The sequence below is a fragment of the Scyliorhinus canicula genome, chromosome 8, assembly GCF_902713615.1.
Source record: "Scyliorhinus canicula chromosome 8, sScyCan1.1, whole genome shotgun sequence".
NCBI lineage: Eukaryota > Metazoa > Chordata > Chondrichthyes > Carcharhiniformes > Scyliorhinidae > Scyliorhinus > Scyliorhinus canicula.
The window spans coordinates 45,450,180-45,465,045 of NC_052153.1; the positions used below are offsets into that span (position 1 = coordinate 45,450,180).

General features: G+C 48.1%; 1 protein-coding gene across 1 annotated transcript in view; it reads right to left on the reverse strand.

The window, feature by feature from the left end:
- Nucleotides 1–1,365: 1,365 nt before the first annotated feature.
- The window catches only part of leprotl1 (leptin receptor overlapping transcript like 1), a 51,584-nt gene continuing 38,083 nt past the window's right edge, over nucleotides 1,366–14,866 (reverse strand). Inside the window, exon 3 of the mRNA XM_038804463.1 lies at nucleotides 1,366–2,184. Within this exon, the coding sequence (XP_038660391.1) occupies nucleotides 2,068–2,184 (117 nt within the window). The 3' untranslated portion in view covers nucleotides 1,366–2,067. The remainder of the gene's footprint in view (nucleotides 2,185–14,866) is intronic.

A 14,866-nucleotide genomic window follows, 5' to 3' on the forward strand; every position in this document is an offset into this window, starting at 1 on the left:
GCAGTAAAGGCTGATAGTAGGGAAATTCTGAGTAAGGTGAGTAAAAACAAATATAGGTGAAATGACTTCCAAAAAGTTAGCAATCATCTGTAAAGCAATGAAAGTACACTCTTAACAGAAGTTCTGCGAGCATAAGCCTTCCATGAGATAGTCAAGTAACTGTGTAATTTTACTCGCGAGGCTTTTTCAGGTCTGGTCCATTTCCCCGAATGATAAATCCCCACTGTACCCACAGCTTGTTGATCCTGACCACACAACTTGGGGAAACATGTGTGCTGACTGTTCAGTTAAAGTCAGAATTCATTGCCACTGAACATGTATAAATTGCAGAAGCAATAGGCCCACAGGGATTTCCTGCATATCTCTGAATACAGGCTAGTAAAAACCAAAAGTGACCAGGATTGTGTTAAGTTTAAGTTTTTGACATGTCGTCATTTTTGGAGAATCTAATCCCCCCCAACCACATACCCTTCCCATTTTGCTAGTTAAAATTCTGCCCAATGCATCAGTTTTGATAACCATTTGTCAGACCTAAGTATTTCCACATTTTCTGCTTTTCTAATTCAGACTCCACTTCCAAAGTATTTCACTTATTAGATTAAACAAAAGGGAGAAGTCACAGGGTATAAAATGTTAAATTGTGTAAACTGAAACCAAGTAGTAAGCTAGGGACTGGGGAACATATATTTAAATTAAGGATAAGTCAATGTGGAATAGATCTTAAAAAAATACCAGAGGAAATGCTGGGGTTTAACCTGCTAATCAGATGAGAAGACAGACAGGAGGAACATTCAAAATACACACGATTCCTGAAATAAAATTTTAGAGTATTATACTGTACTAATATATAACGTCCTCCCCGTGTGTGCGTGGGTTTCCTCCGGGTGCTCCGGTTTGCTCCCACAGTCCAAAGATGTGCGGGTTAGGTGGATTGGCCATGCTAAATTGCCCGTAGTGTCCTGAAAAGTAAAGTTAAGGGGGGGGGGGGGGGGGGGGGGGGGGGGGGTTGTTGGGTTACGGGTATAGGGTGGATACGTGGGTTTGAGTAGGGTGATCATTGCTCGGCACAACATCGAGGGCCGAAGGGCCTGTTCTGTGCTGTACTGTTCTATGTTCTAGAGAAATAGGTTTTAATCAGATAGTTAGAGAACTCAGGGAACAGGCCTGCAGGCTATACTGGAAGAATGGGCTTTAATGGAAAGTTCAGGTATTAGATGGGGTCGCTTCAAAGTTGAGTTATATTCCTTGTATTCTCTACCCTGTGTCCTCAATATATATGCTCTTAAATTTTAACACACATTAAAAACACAAGAACTTTAAGATGAATAAACACAAGTCACCAAAATACCAATGAACAAAGTACACTTTTTAAAAGTATTTATCTGCAGTTTTATTGGACATTGATTAACACTTGCTTTTGCAAATATTCTGAAAACAGCTACAAGACAAAAATAATCTATACATCAATTGTATAGACATCACAATATACAAGGTTCACTTGTCAAACTTGATACTGATCTTTTACATAAAAATGAACGCAGTAAAGCTCAATTATAATACAGCATGCAATTCTGCGCCAAACTTTACAATACCGCACTAAAATATTACTGTACACACAAGTGCCATTTTTTGTGTACACTGAAACACAAATGGCAGCAATACTTCCGATTTAAAAGAGAATAAATCCCTTTTATTAGTTTATAAAAGCTTCATGTCAAAGCTAACAGAACAAAATAACAAATCAAACAGTTGATTCTTCTCAATAGTGTTTCCGACAAAGTTGCAATTCTTTAGCCCATTCCTTTGAGATAGTTATCATTGTTGCGCCAATAGGGATTGTGAAACCAATTTCTGTTGTGATATGTCGATAGTATCTGGGCTAATAAAAGCGGATAAAGTGTCTTACAAATGCCCACTTGTGCAGGCTGACAAATGTCAGTGTAAAAAGTAATAACTCAGCCACGTCTGCTGTTGGGATAGTAGTTAATATTATTGCAAATCCTTTTTCAATGAGTTTTTCCAGTGTGCGGACTCTCTCCCTCCTGCATCCGTTCACACGTGTACCTCTCACCACTGCTGCCAGCTGAAATCATCATTAGTTCCAAAGACCACAAAAAATCCCAGAATAGTTGCAAAGATGATGACATTGCCTGTTAGCACCAGAGAACATGCTCCCCATAGAATCTGAAATTACACAAAAAAAAAGTTTAAAAAGAAATACTGTGGCACATCTGTAACCAAAAGCATCCAAACTGGATACAAACCTTCAACTGAGGTTCTGTAATGTTCAACCCTGGTGTCCTGTGTGATTTAAATACACATTTTCTTATGTTCTAGGTGGGGTATTGTAATCTTGAGTGTGATTTACATTTTTTACACATTCCAGTTATTAGGACACCATGATTTAAAGTTCACATTTTCTATAAAATACAAAATTTAGGGTTCTGTGCAGGATGGAATTCTTGCAAATTGTGGGATTAAGCCCAGAACATAAATTAAATAGGAATCTTTGAACACACTGGGCCTCTTTCAGTGCTTTTAAGTAGTAAACATGATTTAAATGAATCATAATGAATAAAAGTGAATTGTGTGTCAAAGTGAAAAAAATCTCTTAAACAATTTTGTCTCCTTCAATCTGCGAGATCCTCAATTATATAACTTGGTTTATTTCCATTTTCAGCAGCAATTAATGACGTTCTTCCTACAAAAACCTTAAATTAGCTGGGACTAAATAGGAGTAAGAATGAACAAAGAATTATGGAAGTCAGTTCGCATTTCTACAGACTAGAGACAAATGAATATCTCGGGCTGGACTTCGGGAGCTAGCAGGAGATGGCGGCGAAGGCAGGATGAGCACAAGTTTTCCCAACTGGCATCTCCTTCCCCCTCCACCCCAGCCATTTGTAAGGAGACAGGAGGGGCAGTGTGATGGCTATCCACCCAGAAGAATTTTCAAAGACCAGCAGGCACCTTGGGGTGGCCTCCAAATGCAGACTAAGGAGCCAGCAACCCCCGAGACATGATGGTCCAGCAACTTTGGCTATTTCTGTAAAAAAAAGTATCAAACGGCCATCTCCATCTTGAGGTGCCCCTCTTACTCCTCTCCCTCCAGCTTGAAAAATTACACCCTGCAGACCTTAATGAGGCAGCAATTTCACCCTCTGGCCATTCATTTGAAAATCATTAGTGTCCAGCACAGTGCGAGGCAGAGGCCCGAATTTGATCCCGCCATCAGGGTCTGACCCCAAAAGAAATATCCAGCCCATCAGATATAACTTGCTTGTTAGAATTATATACGAGTTGGACTTCTGGTGGTGGCTATGAGGGAGTAGGTCGCATACTTGGTGGTTCCTGCTCTGGCAGGGCTTTTGGACCTTTTTCCCCGAATTTTGCATGATTTTGAGTCTTGACTTGGAAAGTGCGGACATTTACGTGCTGGATCCACACAGTGGTGCCTGGAATGGAGAACCCTAAGGGACCGTAAGGGAAGAAACAAAAAGATAAGCAAGGGCTGGATAGAAGTGGCTGCTGAAGTTAACATGGCCACATTTCGGACCCCTGCTGCGGCAGCCCAGCCATCGATGGAGGAGCTGATGCAGGTCATCCAAGAGGGCTTCGCCAGACAGAAACGAGATTGTCTCGACCCAATAAAGGAGTCGATTGATCGGATGGAACGTAGGCTGGATGCCCAGGATCGGACGATCCAGAAGTTGGAGAAAGACCTGGGGGACCAGGAGGAGCACCAAACGGTGGTCGAGCTGGAGGTGGGGATATTGAAGGATCAGCAGAAAAAGCTGTTAGAAAAAGTGGAAGGGCTGGAGAACAGTGCGCGCGACAGAATTTGAGAATTGTCGGTCTCCCCAAAAGGGCTGAGGGGGCTGATGCAGGCACTTATGGTAAATATGTTCCAGAAGCTTCTGGGGGAGGGGGCTTTTCCCCAGCTGCTGGAGGTGGACAGGGCGTACAGGGTGATGGCGAGGAAGCCAGGATCGGGGGACTACCCAAGGGCGAAGGTGGTGCGGTTCCACAGATTTCTGGACAAAGAGTGTGTCCTCCAGTGGGCCAAAGGTACCAGGAGCTGCAAGTGGGACAATAGTACACTGCGTGTCTATCAGGACCCGAGTGTGGAGGTGGCCAGAAGGAGGGCAGGTTTCAGGCAGGTGAAGGAGATCCTGTTTAAGAGGAAAGTGAAATTTGGGCTCCTCTACCTGGCGCGCCTCTGGGTCACCCATGAGGACCAGCACCACTACTTTGAATCGCCCGAAGAGGCGATGCACTTTGCCAAGAAGAATGGTCTGGCGCAGAACTGAGGACTTTTTCGGACTTACACGGCAGCGTCTTTCCCTTTTTTCTTTTTTGAACGATGTATATATGGTTTGATTGTTGTCCATTTCTTTTTTTGGTTGTCTTTGAAGTTTGGATGAAGACGGGGGAGAAAAAGATATTCGGTCGTTGTTGGGTTTTTTTTGGTGTTTTGATGGGGGTGGTTGATGGGGGCTTTCTAGGCTTTATTTCATATTACTTTAATTTGCACTATTCAGGGGTGTGCTGTGGAGGTCTCTATCTGTCTTGGGCTGTCTCCTATGGTAATTAGGAGATTGTTCCGTCTTGGTTTGATGAAGGAAGTGGTTTTGATGGGCAGGGGGCGGGACAATAGGTGGGAGACTTTGTGGCGCCGGAGGCGAGGGCCACTAGGCTAGCTGGGTGAGCTAGTCCATGGAAGCACAATAGGGGGTGTATACTGGTTCAATACAGGGCAGGGGTTGGGCTATAGAGTGATGTTGCTGGGGGGGGGGGGGGGGGGGGGGGGGCTGTTGCCGGCACGACGCATGGGTGGGGTGGCGGACCCAGAAAGGGGGATGGCTGATTGGCGGGGAGGGGTGTGGTGCCCCCCCAACCAGGCTGATCATCTGGAATGTTAGAGGCCTGAATGGGCCTGTCAAGAGGGCCCGTGTGTTCGTGCACCTGAGGGCTCTGAAGGCGGACATGGTGATGCTGCAAGAGATGCACCTGAAAGTGGCAGATCAAGTTAGGCTGAGGAAGGGTTGGGTCAGTCAGGTCTTCCATTCGGGGCTGGATACTAAGTCGAGAGGGTTGGCGATTTTAATTAATAAGCGGGTGCAATTCCAGGCGGGCAGTATTGTTTTGGATAGGGGGGCCCCGTTATGTCATGGTGAGCGGTAAGCTGGAGGGGAGGAAGGTGGTATTGGTTAACGTCTATGCGCCAAACTGGGACAATGTTGATTTCATTAGGAGGGTACTGGGGCAGATACCAGATTTGGACTCGCACAAGCTGGTGATGGGAGGTGATTTTAATACGGTTATTGACCCCGGCCTAGACTGGTCGTGCTCGAGAACGGGGAAGGTGCCAGCGATGGCAGAGGAGTTGATGGGGTTCATGGAGCAGATGGGGGGGGGATCGACCCATGGAGGTTTAGACAGCCGACGGTTCGGGAGTTTTCTTTCTACTCGCATGTACACAGAGTGTATTCCCAGATCGACTTTTTCATTTTGAGTAGGGATCTGCTGGCGAGGTTGGTGGACACAGGGTACTCGGCCATCACTATCTCGGGTGGGGACCATGCCCCACACTGGGTGGAACTACAGCTCAGTGAGGAGAGCTTCCAGCGCTTGCAGTGGCGATTGGACATGGGCCTATTGGTGGATGAGGCGGTGTATGAGAGAGTAAGGAAGTGTGTGCTGGTCAGCGACACGGGGGAAGTCTCAGCAGCGGTGGTCTGGGAGGAGATGAAGGCCATGGTGAGAGGGGAGTTGATTTCAATCCAAGCTCATAGAGACAGGACGGATAGGGCAGAGACGGACCGACTAATCAAGGAGATGCTACGGATAGATAGGTGGTATGCAGTGACCCCAGGGTTGGAACTGTTAAGGGAGCGTAGGAGGCTGCAGGCGGTGTTTGGGGTACTGTCCACAGGCAAGGCAGTAGAGCAGCTTAGAAAGGCGAGGGGGAGGCTGTATGAATATGGGGAGAAGGCCAGCAGAATGCTGGCACGGCAGTTGAGGAAGAGGGAGGCAGCCAGGGGAATCGATAAGGTGGTCGACGGGGATGGGAACCTGGTAGAGGATTCGGGTGGGCTAAATAGGGCGTTCAGGGATTTTTATAGCGGACTTTACAGCTCGGAGCCCCTCTCGGGGCCCGAGGGGATGAAACGCTTTTTGGATGGGCTGACTTTCCCCCAAGGGTGGGCAGGGAGTAGGTGGGTGAGTTGGGAGCTCCGATTAGGGCCGAAGAAATTTCTGAGGGCTTGAAGGCAATGCAGTCGGGCAAAGCTCTGGGGCCGGATGGGTTTCCGGTAGAATTTTACAAGAAATTTTCGGGGATATTAGGGCCGTTGCTGGTTAAGGTTTTTAACGAGGCGAGGGATAGAGGGGTGCTGCCCCCGACGATGGCACAGGCCACCATTTCGTTAATATTGAAGCTGGACAATAACCCGGAGCTGTGTGGGTCCTACAGGCCGATCTCGTTGCTCAATGTGAACGCTAAGTTGTTGCCAAAGTGTTGGCCTCCAGGATTGAAGATTGTGTGCCGGAGGTGATTATTGAGGACCAAACCGGATTTGTCAAGGGCAGGCAGTTGGTGGCCAATATTAGAAGGTTGCTTAACATGATTATGATGCCCCCGGAGGGTAGGGAGGTAGAGGTAGTTGTGGCCATGGATACAGAGAAGGCATTTGACCAGGTATAGTGGGACTATTTATGAGAGATGTTGGGACGCTTTGGGTTTGGTAGGGGCTTTATCGACTGGGTCAGGCTGTTGTACCAGGCCCCGGAAGCTAGTGTAAGGACAAACATGACAACCTCGGACTATTTTAGGCTGTACCGGGGGTCAAGACAGGGATGTCCCCTCTCCCCGCTGCTGTCTGCATTAGCCATAGAGCTGCTGGCAATTCTCTGAGAGCTTCTAGGGGCAGGAAAGGGCTGGTTCGGGGGTGGGGGGGTGGAGCATAGGGTGTCACTGTATGTGGATGGTCTACTCCTATGAGGCGGATCCAGGGGCAGGGATGAGGGAGATTATGACGATACTGGGGGAATTTGGCCGGTTTTCGGGATACAAACTGAATATGACGAAGAGTGAGATGTATGCAGTCCAGGCAAGAGGCCAGGAGGGTCGGCTGGGGGAGCTACCGTTCAGGTTAGTAAGGGACAACTTAAGATATCTGGGGATACAAGTGGCGCGCGACTGGGGACGGTTACACAAGTTGAACTTGTCCCGGCTGGTTGATTAGATGAGGGCGAGTTTCGGAGATGGGATGCGCTCCCTCTATCACTGGCAGGGAGGGTGCAGACAGTTAAGATGACGATATTGGCAAGATTTCTATTTGTGTTCCAATGCCTCCCGATTTTCTTTTTTTAAGAGGATCAACAAAATCATTTTGGGCTTTGTTTGGGCGGGTAAGTCCCCACAGGTGAAAAAGGTGAAGCTCGAGAGGAATCGGGGGGAGGGGGGCCTGCCCTGCCAAATTTTAGTAATTATTACTGGGCGGTCAATATTGCGATGATAAGGAAGTGGGTGGTGGGGATGGGGTCGGCTTGGGAGCGGATGGAAGCGGCCTCATGCTGGGGCACCAGTTTAGGGGCGCAGATAACGGCACCATTGCCGTTCCCGCCAGCAAGATATTCCACCAGTTCCGTGGTGGTGGCAGCCCTGAGGATCTGGGGTCAGTAGAGGAGATTTGTTGGTGCTGCGAGGGCGTCTGTTTGGTCCCCAATATGCAACAATCATCGGTTCACTCCGTGGAGCTTAGATGGGGGATTTTGGGTATGACAAAGGGCAGGGATTGAGGAGATGGGGGACCTGTTTCTGGAAAGGAGCTTTCCTAGCTTAAGGGCGCTGGAGGAGAAGTTCGGGCTGACAGCAGGGAATGATTTCAGATATCTACCGGTGCGGGATTTTCTGTGCAGGCAGATACCATCCTTCCCACTCCTGCCACTAAGAGGGATTCAGGATAGGGTCGTGTCTAGGGGATGGGTGGGGGAGGGGAGCATCTCGGACATCTACAAAGAATTAATGGGGGTGGAGGAGACGCATACAGAGGAGCTGAAGCGTAAGTGGGAGGAGGAACTGGGGGGGTGAGATGGAGGACGGCCTATGGGCGGAGGCGTTGAGCAGGGTCAACGCGACCGCTACATGCGCAAGGCTCAGCTTGATCCAGTTTAAGGTGGTGCACCAGGCGCACATGACAGCGACCCAAATGAGTAGATTTTTTGGGGTGGAAGACAAGTGTGTCAGATATGCGGGTGGACCAGCGAACCATGTCCATATGTTCTGGGCATGCCCAAAACTTAGGGGATATTGGCAGGGGTTCGCGGATGTCATGTCCAGGGTATTGAAGACAAGGGTGGAAATGAGTCCAGGAGTAGCGATCTTTGGTGTGTTGGAGGACCCGGGTGTTCAGCAGGAGGGAGAGGCAGATGTTCTGGCCTTTTCCTCCTTGGTAGCCCAGCGACGGATATTACTGCTTGGAGGGAGTCTTGGCCTCCGAAGTCAGAGGCCTGGTTAACCGACATGGCGAGCTTTCTCGGCCTGGAAAAGATCAAGTTCGCCTCGAGAGGGTCGGTGTCAGGGTTCGCCGAGAGGGGCAACCATTCATTGACTTCTTCGCAGGGAATTAATCGTCAGTGGGGGGGGGGGGGGGGGGGGGGATGTGCGCGGGGGCTAAGGTAGTATAGAGTAGGGGATGTCGGCAACTGTTTTTTGATTACTGTTCTTTGAACTCTATTGTTTTTTGTACTGTGCTTGTTTGTTATGCCAAAAATACCTCATAAAAAATTGTTAAAAAAGAATTATATAAGAGTTCAGCAATGAATAGTCATCAGTGTGAGCAACAGGTGTTTCATCAGTCTGAGAACATGTTTTCTAAAATGTTATCTGCCATCTGTTTGTTTATTTGCATAAAGAACTAATATGCAAAGTTATGCCTGCACTGCCTATTTTAGCGCAATTGGTAAACTTGACATCCAAGTTGCTTAATATTTAAATTTTATATTGACAAATGCAAACTGGTGCACATTGGGAATATATGTGCAATATACACAGAATAGAATTAGTATAGGGTGATTCAGAAAACATTGAGTATACCCTCAGTACTCTCTGCTGCAGAGTGCCAGCCCTGATATTTGTACTCCGGTCTTAGGATAGAACTTGACACCAGCAAGAGTGCTATCAACTGAGCCATGGCTGACACAACTGAGTTGCTACATTTCACAGCAAGTGAATACACAGAGCAACAGTAACAAATGGGCTCATTGGAGGGAAAAACTGGAGTGTGGAACATACACCACCTTGTAGTGATGCACAGCAGGCTAAATCAATTCCCTGGATGAAGGCAGCATTGCAGGCCATTTCCTGCATAGCCAGCGTGGTATTTCTTATTGCTAATATTGAAAAACAATAGTCAGATAGGAGACCATGGGGGCATAGTTTACACTGAACATATTTACATTCATCCACACCCATGTTGCTTTTCATAATCCAATCTATCCTGCATTTCCAAAATCTTAACGGATCCTACCTTGCAGCTTTTTGTCTCGAACATCGTGATCTTTACTGAACCTGACTACTTACATAGAACATAGAACAGTACAGCACAGAACAGGCCCTTCGGCCCTCAATGTTGTGCCGAGCAATGATCACCCTACTCAAACCCACGTATCCACCCTATACCCGTAACCCAACAACCCCCCCTTAACCTTACTTTTTATGGGGACCAAATGGGGACCAAATTTGCACCTCAATATGCCAACATCTTCATGCACAAGTTTGAACAGGACTTCCTCACCACACAGGACTTTCAACCGATGCTATACACCAGATACATCGATGACATTTTTTTCCTTTGGACCCACGGCGAGACATCACTGAAACGACTACACGATGACATCAATAAGTTCCATCCCACCATCAAACTCACCATGGACTATTCTCCAAATTCAGTTCCATTCTTGGACACACTCGTCTCCATCAAGGACGGTCACCTCAGCACCTCGCTTTACCGCAAGCCCACAGATAATCTCACGATGCTCCACTTCTCCAGCTTTCACCCGAAACACATTAAAGAAGCCATCCCCTATGGACAAGCCCTCCGTATACACAGGATCTGCTCAGACAAGGAGGAGCGCAACAGACACCTACAGATACTGAAAGATGCCCTCGTACGAACGGGATATGGCGCTCGACTCATTGATCGACAGTTCCACCGCGCCACAGCAAAAAACCGCACCGACCTCCTCAGAAGACAAACACGGGACACCACTGACAGAGTACCCTTCGTCGTCCAGTACTTTCCTGGGGCGGAGAAACTACGACATCTTCTTCGCAGCCTCCAACACATCATCAGCGAGGATGGACATCTTGCCAAGGTCATCCCCACACCCCCACTACTGGCCTTCAAACAACCGCGCAACCTCAAACAAACCATTGTTTGCAGCAAATTACCCAGCCTTCAGAACAGCAACCACAACACCACAAAACCCTGCCAGGGTAATCTCTGCAAGACATGCCAGATCATCGACATGGACACCACCATTACACGTGGAAACACCACCCACCAGGTACGCGGCGCATACTCGTGCGACTCGACCAATGTAGTCTACCTCATACGCTGCAGGAAAGGATGTCCCGAAGCGTGGTACATTGGCGAGACCATGCAGACACTGCGACAACGAATAAACGGGCATCGTGCGACTATCAACAGGCAGGACTGTTCCCTTCCAGTTGGGGAACACTTCAGCAGTCAAGGACATTCAGCCTCTGATCTCCGGGTCAGCATTCTACAAGGAGGCCTTCAGGAGACGCGACAACGCAAAATTGCTGAGCAAAAACTTATAGCTAAGTTCCGCACGCATGAATGCGGACTCAACCGGGATCTGGGATTCATGTCGCATTACATTCGGCCCCCACCAACAAGCCTGGACTTGCAGAGGCCTACCGACTGAACTGGCTTGGGACAATTCACACCTCTTTAACCTGGAGTTACCTCTCTCTCTGCATCTTTGATGATTTGATTGCCTGCAGGTGCTCGCATTCCGGGGCATCTCTGACTGTGTCTATATAAACATTTCTGGAACAAGCCTTTCCATTCACCTGAAGAAGGAGCCGTGCTCCGAAAGCTCGTGTTTGAAACAAACCTGTTGGACTTTAACCTGGTGTTGTAAGACTTCTTACTGTGCTCCACATCATTACTTTTTAGGACACTTCGGGCAATTTAGCATGGCCAATCCACCTAACCCGCACATCTTTGGACTGTGGGAGGAAACCGGAGCACCCGGAGGAAACTCACGCACACACAGGGAGGACGTGCAGACTCCGCACAGACAGTGACCCAGCCGGGAATCGAACCTGGGACCCTGCAGCTGTGAAGCATTTATGCTAACCACACTTGTATTTCCATTTCTATTTCTAGACTTTTATGGAACGGGTAAGGCACCCGCACTCAGCGCCCAAAACCAAAGCCTTCCTAACACACCAAGTGCAAGATATTGCTTGCTTTTAGAGGTACACCAACAAATTCAGAAAATATTCAACAAGTCTGGTAGTATCGGTGGAGAGAGAGACACACAGAGAGGTAACATTGACACATATACACCCACTGATTCCCCAAAGATACTCAGAAGCTGTGCTGCCCAAACCACCTCCTCCCACTAAATGAGCTCCATCCTGTCACTGGCACCTTGGCCCAGCCCCCACACCCAGTTAGGCTTTCAGCCAGGGCCTTGGATTCTTCACCTTGTTCCCAATCTGATCTTTGTTCCTGGCCTGTTATGGCGTTCCACTAAAGTTCAAAGCAAGTTTATATAAAAAAAGCACTGCATCTTTCAACGGGGCACCTGACAGCCTTCTAACTCAACAAAGAGTTCAACAATTTTATTAACCGCTGGCCCCTTCCCCCCCCCCAATTTTGTTTTACGTTTCTTTGGTAGTTCTTTTTAAAAACTCAATATACGGGATGCAGGAGCGGCTGGTGAGGCGATCATTTATTGCCCATCCCTAGTTGCCCTCAAGACCGTGTGATGGTGAGCTTCCTTTTTGAATCACTGCAGCAGAGTAATGGCAGAGTGGGGGATATGCTGGGCCACGAGGCTACAGATTGTGGTTGAATACAATTCTGCTGCTGCTGTTGGCCCACAGCGCCTCATGGATGCTCAGTCTTGAGTTGCTAGATCGGTTCGAAGTCTATTTCATTTAGCGGTCTGGTAGTGCCACACAATACAATGGAAGGTATCCTCAATATGAAGGCATGACTTTGTCTTCACAAGGACAGTGCAGTGGTCACTCCTATCGGTGCTGTCATCGACAAGTACATTTGCGGCAGGCAGGTTGGTGAGAATGTACGTTTGTCCCCCTTGTTGGTTTCCTCACCACCTGCTGCAGTCCCAGCCTAGCAGCTATGTCCTTTAGGACAAGTCCAGCTCGATCAATGGTACTGCCAAGCCCCTCTTGGTGATGGACAAGGAAATTCCCCACCCAAAGTACATTCTGTGCTCTTGTCACTATCGGTGCTTCCTCCAAGTGGTGTTCAACATGGAGAAGTACTGCTCCATCAGTACGTGTTGAAGCGGGTTTCCTTGCCCATGTTTGACCAGGTGCCAGAAGACGTCATGGGGTCCAGAGTGAATGTTGAGGACCCCCAGGGCAACTCCCTCCCGACTGCATACCACTGTGCTGCCACCTCTGCTGGGTCTGTCCTGCTGGTGAGTCAGGGCATACCTAGGAATGGTGATGATGGTCTGAGACATTATCTGAAAGGTATGATTCTAGGAGTATGACTGTTAGGTTGTTGCTTGACTAGTCTGTGAGACAGCTCTCCCAATTTTGACACAAGCCTCCAGATATTAGTATGAAGGGTCGTCAGGGCTGGGTTTTCATTGTCGTTTCCGATGCCGAGGTCGATGCTGCAACTGAGTGGCTTGTTGGGCCATTTCAGAGGGCATTTAAGAGTCAACCACATTGCTGTGGATCTGGAGTCACGTGTAGGCCAAACCACGTCAGGGCAGCAGATTTCTTTCCCTAAAGGACATTAGTGAACCAGTTGGGTTTTTACAACATTCGATAATTGTTTCACAGTCATCATTAGACTTTTAATTCCAGAAGTTTTATTGAACTTTTAAATTCCACCACATACAGCGGATTACCCTGGATCTCAGTAGCAGCTCAGTGAGCTAGAGAGCTGGTTTGTGATGCAGAACAAGGTTAGCAACGCGGGTCCAATTCCCGTATCAGCTTACCCGATCAGGTGCCGGAATGTAGCGACAGGGAGCTATTCACAGTAACTTAATACTTGTGACAATAAAAGGTTATTATTATGGCAATAATTCTGCTATGCAACCACCTCCACCCCCAACTTGTTCATTTCTTAATCCCCTTACATTTTGTTTGGATAGCTGCTATCCTGTCATTCGCATCTCAGTTAGACACATATTTCTTTTCTTGTCCAACTATCATCCCTTTTGGTTTTGTCATTTAATCTGCCCTGCACTCCAGTCTCTCATAGACCTTCAGTTTCTCTCTTCTTCCCACCCTGCCCCCAAACTGTTTAAAACCAATTACATTTCTAACCTTTCTCAGTTCTGACGCAAGGTAACAGATCTGAAATGCTAACCCCGTTTGTCTTTCCAAAAATGCCGCTAGAGTATTGAGCATGTGGTTTTTGTTTCATATTTTCAGCGTCTGCAGTATTTTGCTTTTGCAAAACAAATGATTTGTTTACACTCTGGGGGCACGGGAGGTGGGGAATTACATAAAATAATACAGCAGAGAAAGGTATTTAGTCAGCTACTGGTAAAACCATCTAATTAGTCCCACTCGCCTGCAGTTTCCCCACAGCCCTGTTTTTAAAACTTTCCTTATATGTATCCATTTATTAAAAAGTTTCCATTCAATATAGTTCCAGCAGGGTGACACGGTTGCTCAGTGGTTAGCACTGCTACCTACGGCACTGCAGACCCGGGTTCGATCCCGGCCCCGGGTCAATGTCTGTGCGGAGTTTGCACATTCTCCCAGTGTCTGTGTGGGTTTCATTCCCACAGCCCAAAGATATGCAAGTTAGGTGGATTGGCCACGCTAATTGTCCCTTCATTGGAAATAAAGAATTGGGTACTCTAAATTTACTTTTAAAAATAATTTAGTTCTGCCATCACTTCAGACAGTGCATTCCAAATCACTGAAGTCCTTCTGGTGGCAATCTGCATCCACTCCAAGGCTTTACCATTATTCTCAAGTGTGGTGCTCGTAATCGAAAATATACTCCAGCTGAGGCTTGAGCAACGTTTTCTAGAGGTTTAGCATACATTCTTTAGGGACACGAGGAGTCCACACCAAGTAAAATAAAGAAACAAGGGCGCGATCTAACCGAATGGGAGGGGAGTGACAGCGGCGGTCAGCTTGGGGAGCATGTCCTGGAGCACGGTCACACAGTGCCGTAAAAAGCTAACAACCTCCAACAGGTGAGTTGGCATTGGCCCCTGGAACTTGTCCTGCCTGTGCCCCCCCACCGACCGCCAGACGACCATGCACCTGGCACCACCCCCACCCATCACTGTGCCATGTCCCTGCCCACCTATGCTCAGCAGTCATGCCCACACCTGCTCCACCTCCCTCTGCCCCATCTCTCCTGATGCATGAAGCATGCGGATCACAATGCCCTCTGTGTCCTCACAGGAGAAGCTGGCCCATAAAGGACGGGAGAGAGCCTAGATAGGCAGCGGGGTGCCGGACATAGGAGCCCTCACCCGCCTACAAGGACGGGCACCTTGTGACTGAACAGGTTGCTGGAGTGGCCGAGGACAGATTGGCCAGAGACGTAGAGATTGTCCTGCGCCATAGAGGTGAGTAACCTCACCCAGATGA